The sequence below is a fragment of the Strigops habroptila genome, chromosome 18, assembly GCF_004027225.2.
Source record: "Strigops habroptila isolate Jane chromosome 18, bStrHab1.2.pri, whole genome shotgun sequence".
Classification (NCBI taxonomy): domain Eukaryota; kingdom Metazoa; phylum Chordata; class Aves; order Psittaciformes; family Psittacidae; genus Strigops; species Strigops habroptila.
This window is the reverse complement of record NC_044294.2, coordinates 2,490,905-2,507,967: the sequence shown is the minus strand read 5'-3', so window position 1 is coordinate 2,507,967 and position 17,063 is coordinate 2,490,905. Positions and strand designations below refer to the sequence as shown.

The 17,063-nt window shown below is 56.6% G+C and overlaps 2 protein-coding genes across 2 annotated transcripts; one reads left to right on the top strand and one right to left on the bottom strand.

The window, feature by feature from the left end:
• The first annotated feature begins 2,799 nt into the window (after nt 1-2,799).
• BTG2 (BTG anti-proliferation factor 2) lies at nt 2,800-6,887 on the top strand. The gene is made up of 2 exons (XM_030473646.1): nt 2,800-3,016; nt 3,841-6,887. Exons 1-2 carry the CDS (start codon nt 2,869-2,871, stop codon nt 4,179-4,181), a joined length of 489 nt encoding a protein of 162 aa, XP_030329506.1. The 5' UTR covers nt 2,800-2,868; the 3' UTR covers nt 4,182-6,887.
• Nucleotides 6,888-12,615: 5,728 nt separating this feature from the next.
• On the bottom strand, nt 12,616-16,274 carry FMOD (fibromodulin). Its single transcript, XM_030473647.1, has 2 exons — nt 15,274-16,274; nt 12,616-13,741 (listed from the first exon to the last, which is right to left on the bottom strand). The coding sequence occupies exons 1-2, from the start codon at nt 16,262-16,264 to the stop codon at nt 13,590-13,592; spliced, it is 1,143 nt and encodes a 380-aa protein (XP_030329507.1). The 5' UTR covers nt 16,265-16,274; the 3' UTR covers nt 12,616-13,589.
• Nucleotides 16,275-17,063: the final 789 nt, after the last annotated feature.

Below are 17,063 nucleotides of genomic sequence, written 5' to 3'. Positions count from 1 at the left end.
TTAACAAAGACAAGCTGATTTCGCAGCCCAGGGCCTGTGTCTGACCATAGGAACACACACAAGACAAAAGGCTCTGAGCTGTGCAGAGGCAGCCTGTGGAAAGCCCGTGATTAAGAATAAATGGAAGATCTGAATTTGGAGAATGGTGCCACCACTTGCGGAGCAGGGGAGACCAGGGGAACCTGCCTGCCAGGGCCACATTGGCACCAGCACTTAACCAACACTGTTAGCCCTAATGGCAAAGAAACCTGCGCTTGCTATTAGTGGAGGCTGGAGGACTGGAGACCTCTTGCTCCAATTACTGTCCAGTGACTCAGGAGTGGATGATACCATCCAAGTACCTTTTAATGTGTTCCTTCTCCTGGGTGGGAAAAACAAGCCCTTGTCCCTGCTCTCAGCGTGCCTGGATGGATTGCGAGCTCTGCTCAGGGATCTTGTGCTTTGCTGCAGAGCACTTGAGGGGTTATTTTTGCTTTGGCTTTTAGTGATCTGTTGGTATAAAGGGATCTTCTTCATGGGATGGGTTCTCTTGCTTCCTAACGTGCTGCTGGCAGTGCTGGTGTGTTTGAAGCAGTGAAGCTGTGCGTGGACAGGGCTCTCACCCAGGGGCCTCTGGCTGCCGCAGCAGCATAACCCACACCCTCTGCCCTGTGCTGGGTTTCACATGCCCCTGGGGGCTCCTTCCTGTGTGCTGCTGACTTAAAAAAGAAGAAGAAAAAAACCCCTGCTTAGACTTTAATCCTTGGGTTTATTTCAAAGCTTACAAAGGCAAATCTGGTTTACAGCAAGAGATTTGCTCGATTCCTTGTGGATGAATGGAGCGGCAGACGGAGAGGGGAGTGGAGGACTCGGGGAACCCTTGACTCTGTCTTCTTCCTTCTTCCCCTGCTTCTGGTCCTGCTGCCCAAAGTGCTTTCCTTGGAGCCGCACAGAACATGAAGGAGGTCAGCACAGACCCCTGCTTTGGCACTATCTGTTGTATCAGAGAATCATGGAATGGTTTGGGTTGGAAGGGACCTTAAAGCTCATTCAGTTCCAACCCCCTGCCGCGGGCAGGGACACCTTCCACTAGAGCAGGTTGTATTTTCTTTGCTCTGGCCTGTTGGTTACCCATTGCTCCATCTCCGTCCTCTCATGCTTAAGGTGTGAATCCCCCTGTTAATAGGAATGACAGAGGTGCCAGTAAACTGAGACTCCAGCAAAAGGCCTCCAAAAATCCTATTGTTTTGGAGTTATGGGAATAACTGGAGCTGTGTGACCTGCATGTAAGGGGTGCTGGGAACCTCTTCTGGGGGGGGCAGGCAGTGGTGGTTCAGCAGGAGCTGCGGCAGGGCAGCGTTGGCAGCCGTGTGCCGGCCGGAGCACGCTCCTCCTCACCGGGAACGCCGGGAGCGGCACTGTGGGAACCGGCAGTGCCTCCGTGGGGCTTGTCCTTGGGCACAGGCAAACCCAGATGATCTAATTCCCTGCCTCGGTTTATTCCAGCTGCACCCATTGCTTGTGGAGATGCCAAATGAGGCCCCAGCCATAGGAGGAGAAGGCGTTTTCGCTGAGGATCACATCAGAGCTGTGGCTTCAGCGCATGCCAAAGGAGGCATCTGGGGCTGCGAGACAATGCCTTGGAACGAGCCTGCTCCTCTGCCAAGGGAATATTCATTCCGAAATCCCATCCTGGTTTGATACTAACTCTCTCATGGTTGATCAAAGCCAAGGCAAGAAAAGAGCTTGGCCTCCTCCTGCTGCTTTAGCTTGGGGCCAGTTTCAGCAGGAGCTGGGCGAGCGCCTTGGTGCCAGCAGCGGGGCAGCTCCTGCTTTGTGGTGGCTTCACGGTGCTGCTGGCACCTCGCTGAGCACCAGGGCTGTGTGCTGCTTCTCCTCTGCCCTCTTGCTGGGCTGGATGGTGGCAACTGAGGACGCTTGGTGCTGCTCCATACATGCCTTGGCTTGTTCTCCCTGTTCCATGATCTGACACGTCCTCTGTGCTGCAGCCACCTCCCCTGGGATCCCGCTCATCCTCCCGCCTGGTTTCTGGCTGGGGGGAGGGATGGTGTCCTGGGGTGTCTGCCCTTGCTCCTCACCCCACATGCTCCTCAGGGGTGAGACAGCAGTGGTCATGGCAGCGTTCCCCCCGGAGCTTGGATGCTGTTGGGACCTCGGGAAGGATTTCGCCTTGTCCAGGGAATGTGGATCTGTGAATGCGTCTTAGGGAAGGAGATTTGGTGATGGGAACCTGGGGGGGGGGGGACGGGACACAGACCCCCTGCACTGGAGACGGGAGGGTGTCAGGGCTTCATCACTGTCCCCAACCACTCCAGTGACCGCTCTGTGCTGACCCACTGATGCCAAGCACATCCCGGTGCCCGCGATGGGGCGATGCCCTGGGGGGATCCCCGGGGCCGGGACCAGCCGGAGGGGGACCGACACCCGTGGCACCGGGGAGGGGGCTTTCACCACCCGGGACCCCCTAACGGGGGGGTGTGGGGGGGGTCACCTCGGACACCGGGGACCCCTGGAACCGGGTTCCTCTGCGCTGGTGCAGGGGGTGCGGGGCGGTGTGGGGGGGGGTGCAGAGCCCCATCCCGACCCCCGTCCCCGTCCCCCCCGTCTGGGGTCAGCCCCAAAATAGCGACCGGTAACTCCCCCCCCGCCGCCGCTATTGTCATCGCCCCGTGACGTCACCGCTTCCCCCGCGCTGAGGTCAGGTTCTATTTGCATACCGCGTCCTCTCAGCCAATCAGCACCGCCGCCGCCCGTTACGCCGCCCCGGGACATGCTATTTAAGGGCAGCGCGGAGCCCGGGCGGCGCTGAGCGGCGGTTGTGGGAGGTGTTGTGGGGATCCGTCCCGTCGGTGAAGCTCCGGTCCCGGCATGAGCCAGCGCCGCGGGCCGCGGCAGGACATGCTCCCCGAGATCGCCGCCGCCGTCGGCTTCGTCTCCGGGTTGCTGCGGACGCGGGGCTGCGTCAGCGAGCAGCAGCTCCAGGTCTTCAGCGGGGCGCTGCGGGAGGCGCTCGCAGGTGAGGGGCTGCCCCGGCAGCGCAACGGCTTTGCGGAGGGGAGAGGCGCCCATTGGTGTGCTTCGGAGCCCCCCCCCGTGTTGCTCCCAGGATCTGGAGTCCCTCTTTGGGTGCTCATCTGCATCCTCTTGTGTCAGGCACCCATCTGTTTTGCCCTTGTTGCTAGGTGCTTATTCGTGCCTTTGGGTGCCCCCCGTGCCCATCCCATGCAGGGATCTCTGTGCCTCCCTGAGCACCCATTGGTGTCCCTCTGGGGTCCTGGGCCGGCTGCTTCAGCCCTGAAAGTGAGTCGGTTCCCTGAGGGCTTTGTGCAGCCCATTGGCTTGAAGCTCTTTCTGGTATCAGCATACGGATGATCCGGAGCTGGTCTGTGTGTGCTGTGCCCGTGGGGTTTGGCAGTCCCGTCCCCACTGGGTGGTTCAAGGGTCTCCTCCCAGCCTGACACAGCTTTATGTTATCAGCCCGAGGAAGGGGTGGTTGGTTTGCTGCTGGGCTGAGATAAGGGGTAGCAGTGTGCCCCTGAGCTGAGAGAGTGGCCTGTGTGGCGGTTTGTTGTCGGTGATACGGTATCTGCCATGGCCACCGCAGTGTTTGGGGTGAGCTGGTGTTGGGGTCCCGTCACCGTGGCACTGAAGAGCTGCATTCCTGTGCCTTGGAGCAGTTGAGTGCTGGGCTCTGGAGCCTCTTGTCTGTTGGAGGCAGCCTAAGGAGGATTCTGTTTCCTCTGCCTGCACCAAGATGTGGGAGCCCCTTGGGACCGCAGCAGGACACAGCCCTCCTCCGAGCCGCTGCTCACAGCTCTTCCCTTGTCGCTTCCCTTGCAGAGCACTACAAACACCACTGGTTTCCTGAGAAACCCTTCAAAGGCTCTGGCTATCGCTGCATCCGCATCAACCACAAAATGGACCCCATTATCAGCAAGGCAGCTAGCCACATCGGACTCAGCCTCTCACAGCTCTACCAGCTCCTGCCCAGCGAGCTCACGCTCTGGGTGGACCCCTACGAGGTCTCCTACCGCATCGGGGAGGATGGCTCCATCTGTGTCTTGTACGAAGCGACTGCAACAAAACCTGGCAGCTCCTACGGGGTGCTCACCTGCAAGAATCAGTTGATGTTAGGTCGCACCAGTCCTTCCAAGAACTACATCATGACTGTCTCCAGCTAAATACTCCTCTTGTCCTTACACTGCCAAGACACAGGCTACTGTATACCTCACCCGAGGATCTATTTTTAAGATGAAGAGCTATTTATATTTTTTAAAAAAATCCAAGAAAATCCAAAATTAAAATGTTTGGGCACCGCTTCGGGCAGGAGCGGTGTCTTTAGGTGCCTTTTTTAAAGCTGTTGCAAGCTTATGAGTTTTTATTCTGAAGCCGATATCTACCTAATTAGTGTTGGATGGTAATTTGGGGCTGGCTTGATCACTTGGGCAGCTTGGAATGGAGGATGAGGGGGAAGAGCCAAGCTGGGAAGTGTGGCTTGGTGGTGGCACGTTCGGTGTCACCTTCTTGCCACCCTGGTACCCAACACTATTGCTGTATTGCAGTAGTGCTGGGGAAGGGATGAAGGAGTTGCTGTCTTCCCTCTTCTAACTTCACTCCCCAGCTGGTCTGATCTCTCTGGGGCCTGGATAAAGTGTTTGGGGGAAGCTCACCTCAGGGCTGGGTGATGCTGGGGACCCTGGATCTCTCTCCTTTGCCTTTGCACATCTCTGGACCCACTTTACTCCGTGAGTATTGCAGGTCTGCTCTGCCCCACTCCCAGCACAAAGTGAGGGGGACCGTGGCCTGTCTCCATCCCCTCTGTCTTTCCTATCTGCTGCTGAAAGAGGCCATGTGGGTATCTGTGTCCTGTGAAGTGGAGCAAGGCAGAGATGCTCTGGGGGTCAGGCTGTGCAGAGGAGCTCCTCACGATGAATATTGGAGCACTGTTGGGTCCTGGTGCTCCCTGGTACCTGAACCACTGAGCAGCTGTGAATTACAAAGCCTTTCTGCTATGTGCAGCTTAGACGTCAGCCCATGACCCACACTACTCTCGTGTGGCCTCCTGTGAAAGCTGCCTAATCCAATGCTGATGACTTGCCGAGTCACTTCTCAAGAAGAGCCGAAGCAACTCACCTTGTGCTGTGGAGGTTGGTGTGTGAGAACTCCCTTTTCCTTTAATCAGAAGTATTTGGGGCGGTCTCTTTCCCCATATGTGGGATGGTTGGATGCTTTGGTGTCCTAACGCTGCTTTTAAAGTCACAGCACTTCCTCCTCCTCCCACTCTGGGTGATGTGGCTGTGCCTGGGAGCTGTCTCCACTGACACCTTGGTAAGGGGCATCACTTGGTTCTGATCTCTTGGTACACAAGTTTTGCACGATTCATGCATGGTCCTGTGCTCTGTCTATTCAGGCAAAACTCCTCTTGTAATCTCAGGGGTGCTGGGACTGCACCTGCCCCAGGGGTGGTCAGGATTTGACCCTTAAACCACGCTGCCAACTACAAATGGGGGTGGAAGCTGAAAGTGCTGCCCCAGGAGCTTGACCTACCTATTGGGAATGAGCCTTTACCAGGGTGTTGTATGTCTGTTGCCTTTTTACTGACCAGCTCCTCCAGTGACGCTGGGAGAAGCGATGGAGAAAGCAGGACCTGGACGTGGTGGCTGTAATGAAGCTTTCCCAGCTCTGTCTCTCAGCACATGGGTTTTAACCTCTCTCTTTGACCTGGCACTGACTGGTCTAACCAGAGTCATTCTTGCCTAGCCTTTGATGAATCAAGTTCTCAGACATTTGTGCAATATGTTTCCACATCTTGGGTGCTCTGGGGGGAGGAAAGAAGCCTCCAACCGCCGTAGTCCTTAGCTTGGGTTAAGAATAATTCAGCGCAAGTCCCCATCTCTGACCACTAATGTGGCAAAGGAAGCTCAGCTTTTTGTAAGCCTCAAATCCTGAATTCCGGAACTGGAAAAGCAGCCATCTGAAAATATCAAGTGGTGAGTTGTTTGTCCTTGCAACAGGAATAGCAGTCAGTGGCTCTGGGGTTGCATCACTTCCCTCTGCATCACTTGAATTTCTCATGTCAGCAAAGCTGAACTGAAGCACTTGAGGCTTTTCCCTTGGTGAACTTGTGCAATAGGTGACCTCACCGAGAGGGGAGCGCTTGGGAACTTCCAAAAAGCCATTTCCCTTTTCAAAGAAAAGGGATTTTGGTGCTTCTTGGAGTCCTCACTCAACCTGCTCACATGGAAAGCCCATGGTGAGAGCTGCAGCCAGTGTTTGCTGGACCCCTTGGCTAGATGGGGAGTTTCCTGAAGGCTGGTACTTCCTTGGGTTCTTATTTCTCATGTTCAAATTGTGTTACTCCTTTTTACTCCTTTCCCTTCCTCTTACCAGTAAGGTTCTTCAGGAACAGCCCACACCAAAGGAATACATGAGAATTGCTCTTAACATGCCCTCACTTCCACAACTAAAATAGCCAAGACTCCTTTTTGTCCCTGGTGTGGAGGAGTCTGATGGTAAAGGTGTTGGATTTTAGCTTCAAAACCCAAACTTGGGGTATAATCCATTTCTCTCTTGTAGCTGGTTACACGTAAAGCTGTGAATTACTGTTCTCTTGCCTTCTGCCTCCGAGCCTGACACTCCACCGTGGTGCTGAGTGTGTGTGTATTGAAACAGTGGATTTGAGGGATTTCCTGTTGTTTTTTACTAGCTGGACTGTTGACCGGGACCTGCTTTTGTATTTGGTGCAAATGGTGGCGAGTTTGTAAAGCTACACGTGGAGGGAGTGGATGGTTCCTATAACTGTATAGTAGTCTTTTTATATCCCAAATGTACAGATCCTTTGTCAGATGTATGCTTTTGTTACTTTAATAAATATGTAGCAGCAGAAATGGTCCATGGTTTCTTGTTGGAAGCTTGCGAGGAGGGTGAGGGTTGGGATTGCAGCCCAAATCCCACGCTGGGAGTGCTGTGGGCTTGGCTCAAGTGTGGGTGACTCTTAATATCCAGCTGTGTCAAGGAGCTTTAGAAAGAAGCTGCTTAGTCAACACGCTGATTCTAACCCTGACCCTCCAAACCCATGGAATTAAGGCTGGGAATGGGTTTGGTGACTAACATGGGGCTGTGGGTGTCCTGCCCTGTGCTGACTCTGCTGTTCTGGCTTGGGGAGCAGCACTGTAGGAATCCTATGTCCTGCCAGGGCATGAAGGTGTTATGTAGTCAACTGCCCAACCCTGGGAATGGCACTAATGCAGCAATTAATGACCTGAGTGTGGTGCAGGGACGGTTCCTGGCTCAGCATCCCTGAGGAATCCTCAGCAGAGGAAGGGTGAGGGATCACGGGACTGAAACACTCAAGCCAGTGGAGGATGCTCTGGGCTTGTCATGGCAAAGGCAGTTGGGTTGATTCACAGCAGATCCTGTTTTGGCTGCATGGAGAGGCCATGGCTGCAGCCCTGCTCCCTCAGGTGGGGATGTCCAGCTTGTGTTTAACGCCTCTCTGCTCCCCTCTTCAAGCTGGCCTCATCTAAAGGCCTTCACTAAATCATCTCGTGCTCGTTTCAGTCCAAAACTCCATTTTTACGGAGTTTGGGAGCACTTACATCACATCACAGCCTGCTGGGTTCCTTGTGACAGTGGGGGCACAGGCCTGTCCCCACTGTTCTCCCTGGTGGGCATAAAGCTGCTTTGGTCACCCCTGAGAGGAAAACAACCCATGGGGTGATCTCTGCTCTGTCAGAGCTGCTCCTGTTTGAACTCAGCCCTTCATTAGTTCCCATGAGCACACCCCAATTGCTGCTGGTGGTGGAACAGGGAAGGCAGGAGGAGCTGGTGTCCCGGGAGTCATCCCGGTTCAAAGCCTGGGTGATGTCAGATGATGGTGGCCTTCCTCCCTCTGGCCTGGCTGGACCAGTGTACTGTGCTCTGTGGCCCATTTTCAGGCTGGTCCATCGTGCTGTGGTCTGTGCCTGGCATCTGGGCCACCAGCATTGAAAACGTGAGATAAAAATACAGCTCTTACACCATGGAGTATCCAGTGAGGAGTCAACCAGCCCCCTGGCAGCCTTTTAGTAACTGACTCATCTACTATTCTTAGTTTGCTTGTCATTTTTCTGCTGGCAGGATCCTGGTTCCTGGTGTACAGGCTGGGTTAGTACCAGGCGAGCTTCTTTATCTGCCCCCCCCAGTCCTATCTAAGCCTGTTGATGCTGCAGCTCTTGGCATATTTTCTCATTGAGATCAGCTCCGGGGCGCAGGATGAGACCCAACTGCCGTTGGCACGCCTGGAGCAGCGCTGAGAAAGACTGAAAGTAGAATCATGGAATCCAGACTGGTTTGGGTTGAAGGGACCTTAAAGCTCATCCAGCTCCAACCCCTGCCACGGGCAGGGACACCTTCCACTAGAGCAGGTTGCTCCAAGCCCCTGTGTCCAACCTGGCCTTGAACACTGCCAGGGATGGGGCAGCCACAGCTTCCCTGGGCACCCTGTGCCAGCGCCTCAGCACCCTCACAGGGAAGAGCTTCTGCCTCAGAGCTCATCTCAATCTCCCCTCTGGCAGGTTAAAGCCATTCCCCTTGTCCTGTCCCTACACCCCTTGTCCAAAGCCCCTCTCCAGCTTCCTTATAACCATCCCCGTCGATCCATCCCCATCCCAGCCCCCTCGCTGGCGCTGGGGCCGGCTCCAACTCTCTCCTTTACGACCTGTTGGGGGATAAAAGGGGTTTGTTGGCGGCAGCAACTGGCGCATGGGGACAACTGCTGCCATCTGCGCGCTGGGGCCGCGCCGGGGCCGGGTTTTGTTTCTCCTTTCATGCACCACTAAACTTTGCACCTTTTGTTTCCCGGGGAGCAGAGCGGCCTCAGCAGCGCACGGGTCAGGGCAGGGCTCGCCGGCGGGGACGACCGGCGCCTCTTGTTACGTGTGATAATAGCAATGGTTGTTATTTAGGGGGCTGTCGTGTTGGGTAATGTGGTGCTGAGCACCCCCAGTGCCCCCCCGCTGCAGGGTCCCTGCAGCATGAGGTGCCCCAACACCGGGCTGCAGCTGCTCATGCTCAGTGGGGCACATCCCACCCCAAAGGGTGCTGTGGCTCTGTCACTAATGGGTGCTGTGACCCTGTCCCCAAAGGATACCATGTCCGTTGTTCCCAAGGGGTGCCATGCCCCCATCCTGAAGGATGCCATGCTCTGGTCCCCAAGGGATGCCATGTCCCTTGTTCCCAAGGGATGCCATGCCCCATGTCCTTGAGGGAGCGCCATGCCCCTTGTTCCTAAGGGACATGAAGCTCCCTGTCCCCAGGAATGCCATGCCCCCATCCTGAAGGATGCCATGCCCCTTATCGCAAGGGGTGCTGTGCCCCCATCCCTGAGAGATCCCATGCCTTGGCAGCAGCAGTGAGGAGTGGGCAGGGGATGGTGGGAGCAGCCAGAGGGCTGCTCCGGGGCAGTTTGTGCTTCCTCATGGAGCGGTGCCTGGGGTTTGTTTGTTCAGGACTTGGAGCCATCATCTGCTTCCTGCTGAGCCCCGGCTCCAGGCCCAGCCTGGAGCTGGGAGCTGGGACGAGCCCTGCGTGTCCTGGAAGCGCATTTCCCAGCCCCGAGGAGTGATGGAGGAGGGATCATGGCACCGACCCCGGAAGGTCTCATGGGGCCACATCTGAACTACGCAGGCAGCGTGCAAGGAGCTGTGTGTCCCTTGGCAGCCCCTGCCAGCCCCACGGCCCAGAAGGAGAAGGATTTAAGGTTGATGATGTGGTCTGAGCCTCAGGACCCTCCAGCTCGTGTCAGGAGGTGCTGGAGCATCCCTCAATGGGGCTGGTACCTGCCCCATCCCCTCTGCCAGGGCCTCTCACCCCAATGGATATCCCTGGAAGCTCTCGGTGTTGATGGCAGGGGGATGCAACACCCTCTCCTTTGGGAAACTCTGGGAAATGTGTTATTGGGAACTGGCTGGAGGCAACAATGTCCCTAAGCCCCGCTTGTCCCCGGCATTCCCAGCTGCCAGACGAAGGGCGAGGCCCATTTTCCCTCTGACAATGCCCTTTTACCAGGGAGTTTGTTTCTATTATAGCACCGGATAAAGCAGAGCAGGGGAAGGCTGGAGCGGAGCAGCTGCCCCTGCTGCCTCCTCCAGGGCTTTGTTGTGAGTTAAAAGGCCGGGTCGGGGCTCAGACACCCCATACGGTCCCATAGAGCATCCCCTCCTGGTCCCCATGGGGGGCTCTGCAGAGGGACTGGCTGGGATCTGCCCCAGCAACTTCCTCCCCCAAGCACAGACCATGTTTTGGGGGTGCTTAGATGAGCCTGACGGGGATCTCTGCCAGTGTGTGCGGCGCTGAGCTTCCCTCTTCCTTCCTTTGTCCCTTTTGGAATGATGCTGGTGATGGGGTTCAGCTCCAGCCCCAAGGCCGTGCTCCTAGATCCTATGGAGGGTTGGGGTGTCAGAGCAATGAACCCCCCTTCAGAGAGGGAGGGAGAGGAGCGATGCTGAGCCTGTGCCCCACATGCAGGGCACAGGGCTGGGATGTGGAGCAGAGACAAAGCCTGGCTTGGTATTTCCCACACGTGCTGCGGGACAGGTGGCGAGTGGAACAAAAGGGGAGGCAAGAATGGGAGCTGAACAGATTGGGAATTTCCTGCCCCATCCCCAAAATCCCATCTCCATTTGCTGCCGATGTGGAGCAGCAAAAGCAGGACCCCCCCCGTCCCTCCAAGCCTCAGTCTTGCCCCTGTGAAATGGGACCGTGGCTCATCCCTTGGGATCCTGGTGTTGTGCCAGCCCCTTTTCCTGCTGCCTCTGCACTTTCCTTATCTCTTCCCGTGGGCTGGATCCAAGCAGCTGATTAATAATCAACCTTTATTGCCCATTGCAGACGTGATGGTGGCACTGTGACCCAGCCACCAGCCCTTTTGTCCCCTCAACTCCTCCACACAGCCAAGGTTTGAGGTGAAGAACTGAGCAAAGGGAAGCACAGGGATGGGGCCGTGCCTGGAACCCATGTTCCTGGATGGGGCAGTTGGATCAAACCCATTTTCCAAAGGGAAATACTTCCAGGGGTTGTTTTTAAGCACCAATCCTGCACTTCCCAGGGAAACATGCTCCTGAAGGAATGTTTGTAAAGGGCTTGGGAAGGGTTCCAGCTGAGGGATGCTGCAAAGGGATAAAAGAAAGTGAAGAGAATGTGGGGGGAAAGAGGCTGGAAAGAAGCAGAGGGGAAATCTGGAGGGGTTTGTGGGAATCCTGCCCATCCCTGTGGGAATGCTGGGGGAAGCTGCTGGGGTCTGGGGACAGACACGCAGGGACAGACAGGGGGTGATGGGGGGGGCAGCAGCTGCTGGTGCCTCCTGCAGGAGCCCCACAAAGCCTCAGTGCTGGGGCACAGCTCCGAGGGGCTGGGGGAGCTCTTTGTGTTGGTTGGTTTGGGGTTTCCCCCCCTCCTTTATGCTGCTCTGTGGGTCTGGACAAAGCCCTGCTCTCCCCCCTCCTCCTCCTCCTCCTCCTTCCCGGTGGGATACAGGCTGTGGGGCCCCCTGGACACTGCATCTCCTCCCAGCAACAGGAGGAGGAGGAGGATGAGGAGGGGGACGAGCTATCCCCACCACAACAAGGCGGTGATTGGGCACTCCTGGGCTCAGCCAGGACCAATGGGGCCTGAATGGTGAGAAGTGGGGCAGGGGATTGCGCTGACCCCATCACCTCTACCTCATGGGATGCAGGGCCAGGGCCCCAGCTGGTGTAAATCAGCAATCCCTGTGTGGATAAAGCAGCATTGAGTGGCTGCTGCTCTTGGGGTTTGCTCTGCTGTGATCAGACCCTGCTGCCACGTCCTCATGGAGGTGATGGGTTTTAGATGGAGCCTGCAAACATCATCCCCTGCTGCTTCTGAAGAGATGTGGTTGATGTGGGCTTGGGGACTGCAGCTCTGGCCTGTCCCCTTCCCACCCGGCCTGCTTGGTGCTGCCCAGAGGAAGAAGAGGAGGATGATGATGATGGGCTGTGGTACCCGTTGGAACCATCCTGCACTGGAGCTGCAGGGCCCTGGGGCATCCCGAGGGAGCCCAGCACATTGCTCTGCTCTCACTATCTCGAAGCAGGGTCAGGTTTGCCTCTTCCCTGGTGGGAGCTGGGTTTCACACCATGTCTCGGCCCAGCTTCACCCAAGCAAGTGCTGCTTGTGATGGGCACCCCTGGGTGCTATGGTTTTGGCCAGGGCCACCCTTCCAGCCTGGACAGGACCATGTGTGACAAGCAATGCTGGCATCTAGTGACAGCCCCTAGGACTGGCTGGGTGTGCAGTGGGATCCCCTTGGTTTGAGATCCAGGAGAACGTGAAAGCATCCCAAAAATCAAGACCAGAAGCACTGTGCCGGCGGTGCCGCCATCCCTTCCCTCGCAACCACCGCTTTTCCATGTGTGGAATATGCACGGGTCCATCTGGGATGTGCTGGAGCAGCAGCTCCTCGCTGTGGGGAAGGCGGCTGCTGCACATGTCCTGGCTGGTGCAACCACTAGACGGCAAATCCAGCCTGGATTATGCCTGGAGAAGCTCTGGTGTGCTGGAGCCGCCTCCATTCCCAGACCCTGGCATCTGCTTTTGGGATTCCTCAGACACAGTGTGTGCAGTTACAGAAAGGGCTTTATTGGGGGGTATGAGATGTAGAGCTCATGCGCTGGTGGTAGCACAGGGGTTGGGTTTGTGTCTAGTGTCAGCATGCAGTTTAAATGCGGAGGGTCTGGGTGACCTCTTGCAGGTCATCCCCAAAGCTCAGCTTTGGTTCCCAAACTAAACTGTCCAAGGAACCAAGTTGGGTGGTTTTGGTGATTCAGACATCCCTGCAATGGTGGTGTTATGGCTATTGTAACTGGGAGACCCTGGAGCTGGGAGCGGAGCTGGTGGCTGGGATCGTGATGGCACTGGGAATTGCCGCATCCCATGGCCCTGGTCCTGCCCTGAACTGGTGGCCTGGGGGAAGATGTGAGCCCCCTTGGAGGCTGTTTCTCAGGGTGTTTCTCTCAAACCTCAGCAGTTTCTCCTTTATCTCTGGAGCAGATGGAAGGGGCGGAAAAATAGAGGGGGAAGAGTGGATTTGCTCTTCCCCATCCAAGACTGAGGGATGCTGGCAGCCAGGGTATCTTTAACACTTTACAGCTCCCAACCTCCTGATGCTGCTCTTGGGGCCCACTGGCATCCAGCCTGGGGTGAGTCCTTTTGGGTTTGGTGGCTCTGCAGGACCCAAACCGTCCCCATGGGGGTCTGATGCTCTGTGCTTGGAGGTGGGATGAGCTGCATCCCATTCTGCTGCATCCCATTCTGCTGCATCCCACCCAAGCCAGGGGGAGAAGGTGAATGGCTGCAGCACTTTGGGGGGGGTCAGAGGGGTAATGTCCCACTCTGCATGGCCAGACAGCTGAGAATAGGGAGCAGGTGGGGTACAAGAGCTCCTGCCCACCCGTGTGACTGGTGTTGGAGCACCCGGACTGTGCTGCTGCGGAAGCCAAGTCAAACCGTGTCAAGCTGCGTTAAGACAGGGGTGAGGGTCTCCCGGGAAGGGAGGAGCCAAGTCCTGAGCTGGGGAGGGGGCCGGGGCCGGGTTAGATCTCGATGATGGTGGCTCGGCGCAGGCACAGCGGCGCGTCGGGGGGCACCGCGTTCCGCTTGATCTCATTCCCGTCCAGCCGCAGGACCTGGAGCCTGGAGTAGTTCATGACATCCACCACGGTGCAGAAGCTGCTGATGGAGAACTCTGCAGGGAGAGGGGAGATGGAGAGCTGAGAACAGGCTGCAGCTCCCGCCCGGCCCCTGTGCTGGGACTGAGCGAGGTAAGAAGTGTCAAGGGGGAGATGCTCTGGAGATGGGTCTGAGGGTACCAACCTCTGAGAGCTGCTTTATCATAGAATCACAGCCTGGTTTGGGAAGGGAGCTTAAATCTACTCCAGTTCCAACCCCCTGCCATGGGCAGGGACACCTTCCACTAGAGCAGGTTGTTCCAAGCGCCTGTGTCCAACCTGGCCTTGAACACTGCCAGGGATGGGGCAGCCACAGCTTCTGTCATGGTTTAAGCTTGTGAGGCTTCATACGCTGCATCCTCCACCCTCGGACACCGTGCAGCATGGCCAGGAGGCTGGACATCCCTGTCCCCATCCCATGCCCGCAGACACCCCCTCTCCAGGCACTACTTAGGGACACCCCATCCCAGCCCGGCGCTGGCTTTGGAGGGATGGAGGAGGTGGAACCAGCTCCAAAAGCCTTGTGCAGGATTTGGGAGAGAAGCGACCGACTAGATGGCAGCAGAGCTCCAGGCCGGCCGCTGCGGGGAAGGCAGCGGGTGCTGCGGGTCCCCTGCGCTTGGCTTGGGGGCTCCGCGCTGCTTCCATGGCTCTTGTGGGCAGACGTTAACAGCTCCCGAGAGCAAACACTTGGGAATCTGCTCTTGGATTTGTGCTTGTCTGTTCCCTGGGTTGGGTGTTCCCTCTGCACCAGCCCATGGCTGCACTGACATATCCCTGTCCCCATCCCAAGGCTTGCTTTGGGGGTCCTGCACTGCTCCGGGATGACCCTGCCCTTGGCAGATGAGAGGAAAAAACCTGGATTTTCCCAGGATTCTCCTTGGTTGGGTTGTTTTTTTTCCTGGCTTATTTTTATAACCAGCAGCCCCAGAACAATCTGTTCCTTTTATTTATTTGTGTATTGCATGGAGGGAATTCTAGCCCTGGCAGAAGATGCTGCATTCATGGCTTTAATAACCAGCCCTGTCCCAGCCCTGGCAGGGATGTGTCCCCCCGCTGCAGACCGTGCCCTTGGAGGGGTTTTGGGGCCATGGGCTGTGCTGGTGCCCTGCAGGGTGCTGGTGCTGGTCCATCCCTGTCCCCTGCATTAGCACTGGCCAGGGGGATGTGTGTTCCCTTGTGTAGTGACCATGGGGACCCCCCACCTCTGTCTGCTCTGTTGGTGACGGGTGCAATGCTGAGCTAAAGGTGAAGTCCCCTCCCCAGGTAGTGCATCAGCTTCTAACCACAGTTTCTGGCATCTCTAACCAGGCTTCTGATGAATGCTCAGCAAAACCAGTGCAGTGGCTGTGCATCAAACACTCCTGTGTTGTGCTGGGGCACAACAGGCCACATTCCTGACTTGCTTGGGCCATCAAGAAGTCTCCCTCATTCCAGCTTCCTGCTCATTACCCCAGGCAGTGTCCCACAGGGAGGTTCTGCACCTCATCTCCCCATCCCACCACCATCCCCTGCACCTCTGTGCTTTGGTGGATGGGGTTTTGCTCACCGTTGATTTGGTTCCCTTGCAGGTAGAGGTTCTCCAGGTTGGTGCTGACCCGGGGGATCTTCTGGAGCCTGTTGTAAGAGAGGTCCAGCTCGAGGATGCTGCTGCTGTTGAACGTGTTGGTGGAGAGACCTTGGTTTGTCAGGCTGTTATGGGACATCCGTACATAGAGCAGCTTGGGAGAGACCTTGAAATAATCATCAGGGATGGTGTTGATGTAGTTGTACTCTAAGTAGAGCTGTTCCAAAGCTATTGGGAGCCCATCGGGGACTTTCCTGAGGTGGTTGTAGCTCAGATCAGCGAGGATCAAGGACTTGAGCCCTTTGAGGGATGCTCCCATCTCAAAAATGTAGTTGTGGCTGAGGTACAGGGCCGTGAGGTTCTCCAGACCCTCCAGAGCATTGGAGGGCACCTTGGAGATCTGATTGTAAGACAAGTGCAGCTCTCTCAGGGACCGCGGCAAGGGGCTGGGCATCTTGGTCAGGTTGTTGTTGTTCATGTACAACCTCTCCAGGTTTTTGAGCTTGGCAAAGACCCTCTTGCCCATCTTCTCGCTGGAGATGTGGTTGTTGTGCAGTGCCAACCACTCCAGCTCCGTGGCGTTGTCGAAAGCTCCCTCTTGGATGGCAGTGATCTGGTTGTTCTGGAAGTAGACGTACTTCATGCGGGAGGGCACGAAGGGCAGGTACCTCAGGTTCCGTGTGTCGCAGTACATGGCTGAGGAGAAGTTGGGGGGACAATCACACTCTTGGGGACACTGCCAGGAAGATGCTTGCTGAGGTTCAGGCCCGGGCTCTGCTTCCGTGTCTGGAGCTGGCAGGTAGGAGTACACATAAGGGGTGTTCTCATCCTCGTAGTAGGGCACGTAGTTATAGGAGGACATCCGGGACTGCCTCATGTAGTACTGCAACCAAGCCATGTCTTCTTCTTCATTGTACTGGCCCAGGGAGGCTCCGCAGAGCTCAGCGAGGATGAGAATGGTGGCCCAGCGCATGGTGCTGATGCTGGAGGGACCTGGGTGGGGGAGAAAGGAGGAAGAACCCATCAGCAGTGTCAGGGCTGGTGTAAGGGCTGGAGGCAGGCGAGCTGTGCCCCATGTCCTGGGGCTCCAGTGGGGTTGGATGTGGCCACAGCCCTGTGTGGGGTTGGTGACACTTGGCAGCAGAGCCCGGGGACCTGAGGGAATCCTACCCGAAAGATGCGGCTGCAGATATGTCCCCTGTTTGCAGGTACCTGATCACCCCCCTTAGGCCTGCTAGAAACCTCCATCCCAGGGGGTATTTTCTTGCAAACCTCTTACTTGTGGGTATTTGTGATAAAACTGAGGATGGAGATATGGGACACATGGTCTGAAGCTGTGTAAGGACACCAGAGGTGCCCTGGATTCACCTGCGCTGGCTCTGCATGGGGAGGAGGGTGGGAGCTGCAGGAACAGGTTGCTGGAGCTCAAGGCATGTTTTGGTGCAGCTCTATTTATGCTATGCTGGCTGGTGACAGGCTTTGCCGTGGGCTTCATCCAGCTCTCCCTTCCCCCATGGCAGCGCAGGATGCTCGTGCTGCCGATGTGAATCCTGGTAAACAGCTTCTGCCTTCTTTCTGAAGAGAAATCACTTCCAAGCTCTCACTTCCCAACAGGAAAAGGGGCAGCAGCCGCCGGCCCCTCAAGGCCAGGCTGACCAGGAGCAGACCAGACGTGGTGCTTGGACCCTGCTGAGGGCTCACAGCCAGGACAGAGCAGGGCTGGGTGGGGGGCTTGAGCAAGGCAAACCTGTCCCTGAGCCCCTTGGCTTGGG

What these genes read in the sequence shown, in the direction of transcription:
- BTG2 (XM_030473646.1), top strand. Translation starts at nt 2,869, where the DNA reads ATGAGCCAGCGCCGCGGGCCGCGGCAGGACATGCTCCCCGAGATCGCC. An exon ending in GCTGCGGGAGGCGCTCGCAG is followed by an intron (nt 3,017 to 3,840) that starts GTGAGGGGCTGC and finishes CTTCCCTTGCAG; the next exon opens with AGCACTACAAACACCACTGG.
- FMOD (XM_030473647.1), bottom strand. Translation starts at nt 16,264, where the DNA reads ATGCGCTGGGCCACCATTCTCATCCTCGCTGAGCTCTGCGGAGCCTCC. An exon ending in GCAAGGGAACCAAATCAACG is followed by an intron (nt 13,742 to 15,273) that starts GTGAGCAAAACC and finishes CTCTCCCTGCAG; the next exon opens with AGTTCTCCATCAGCAGCTTC.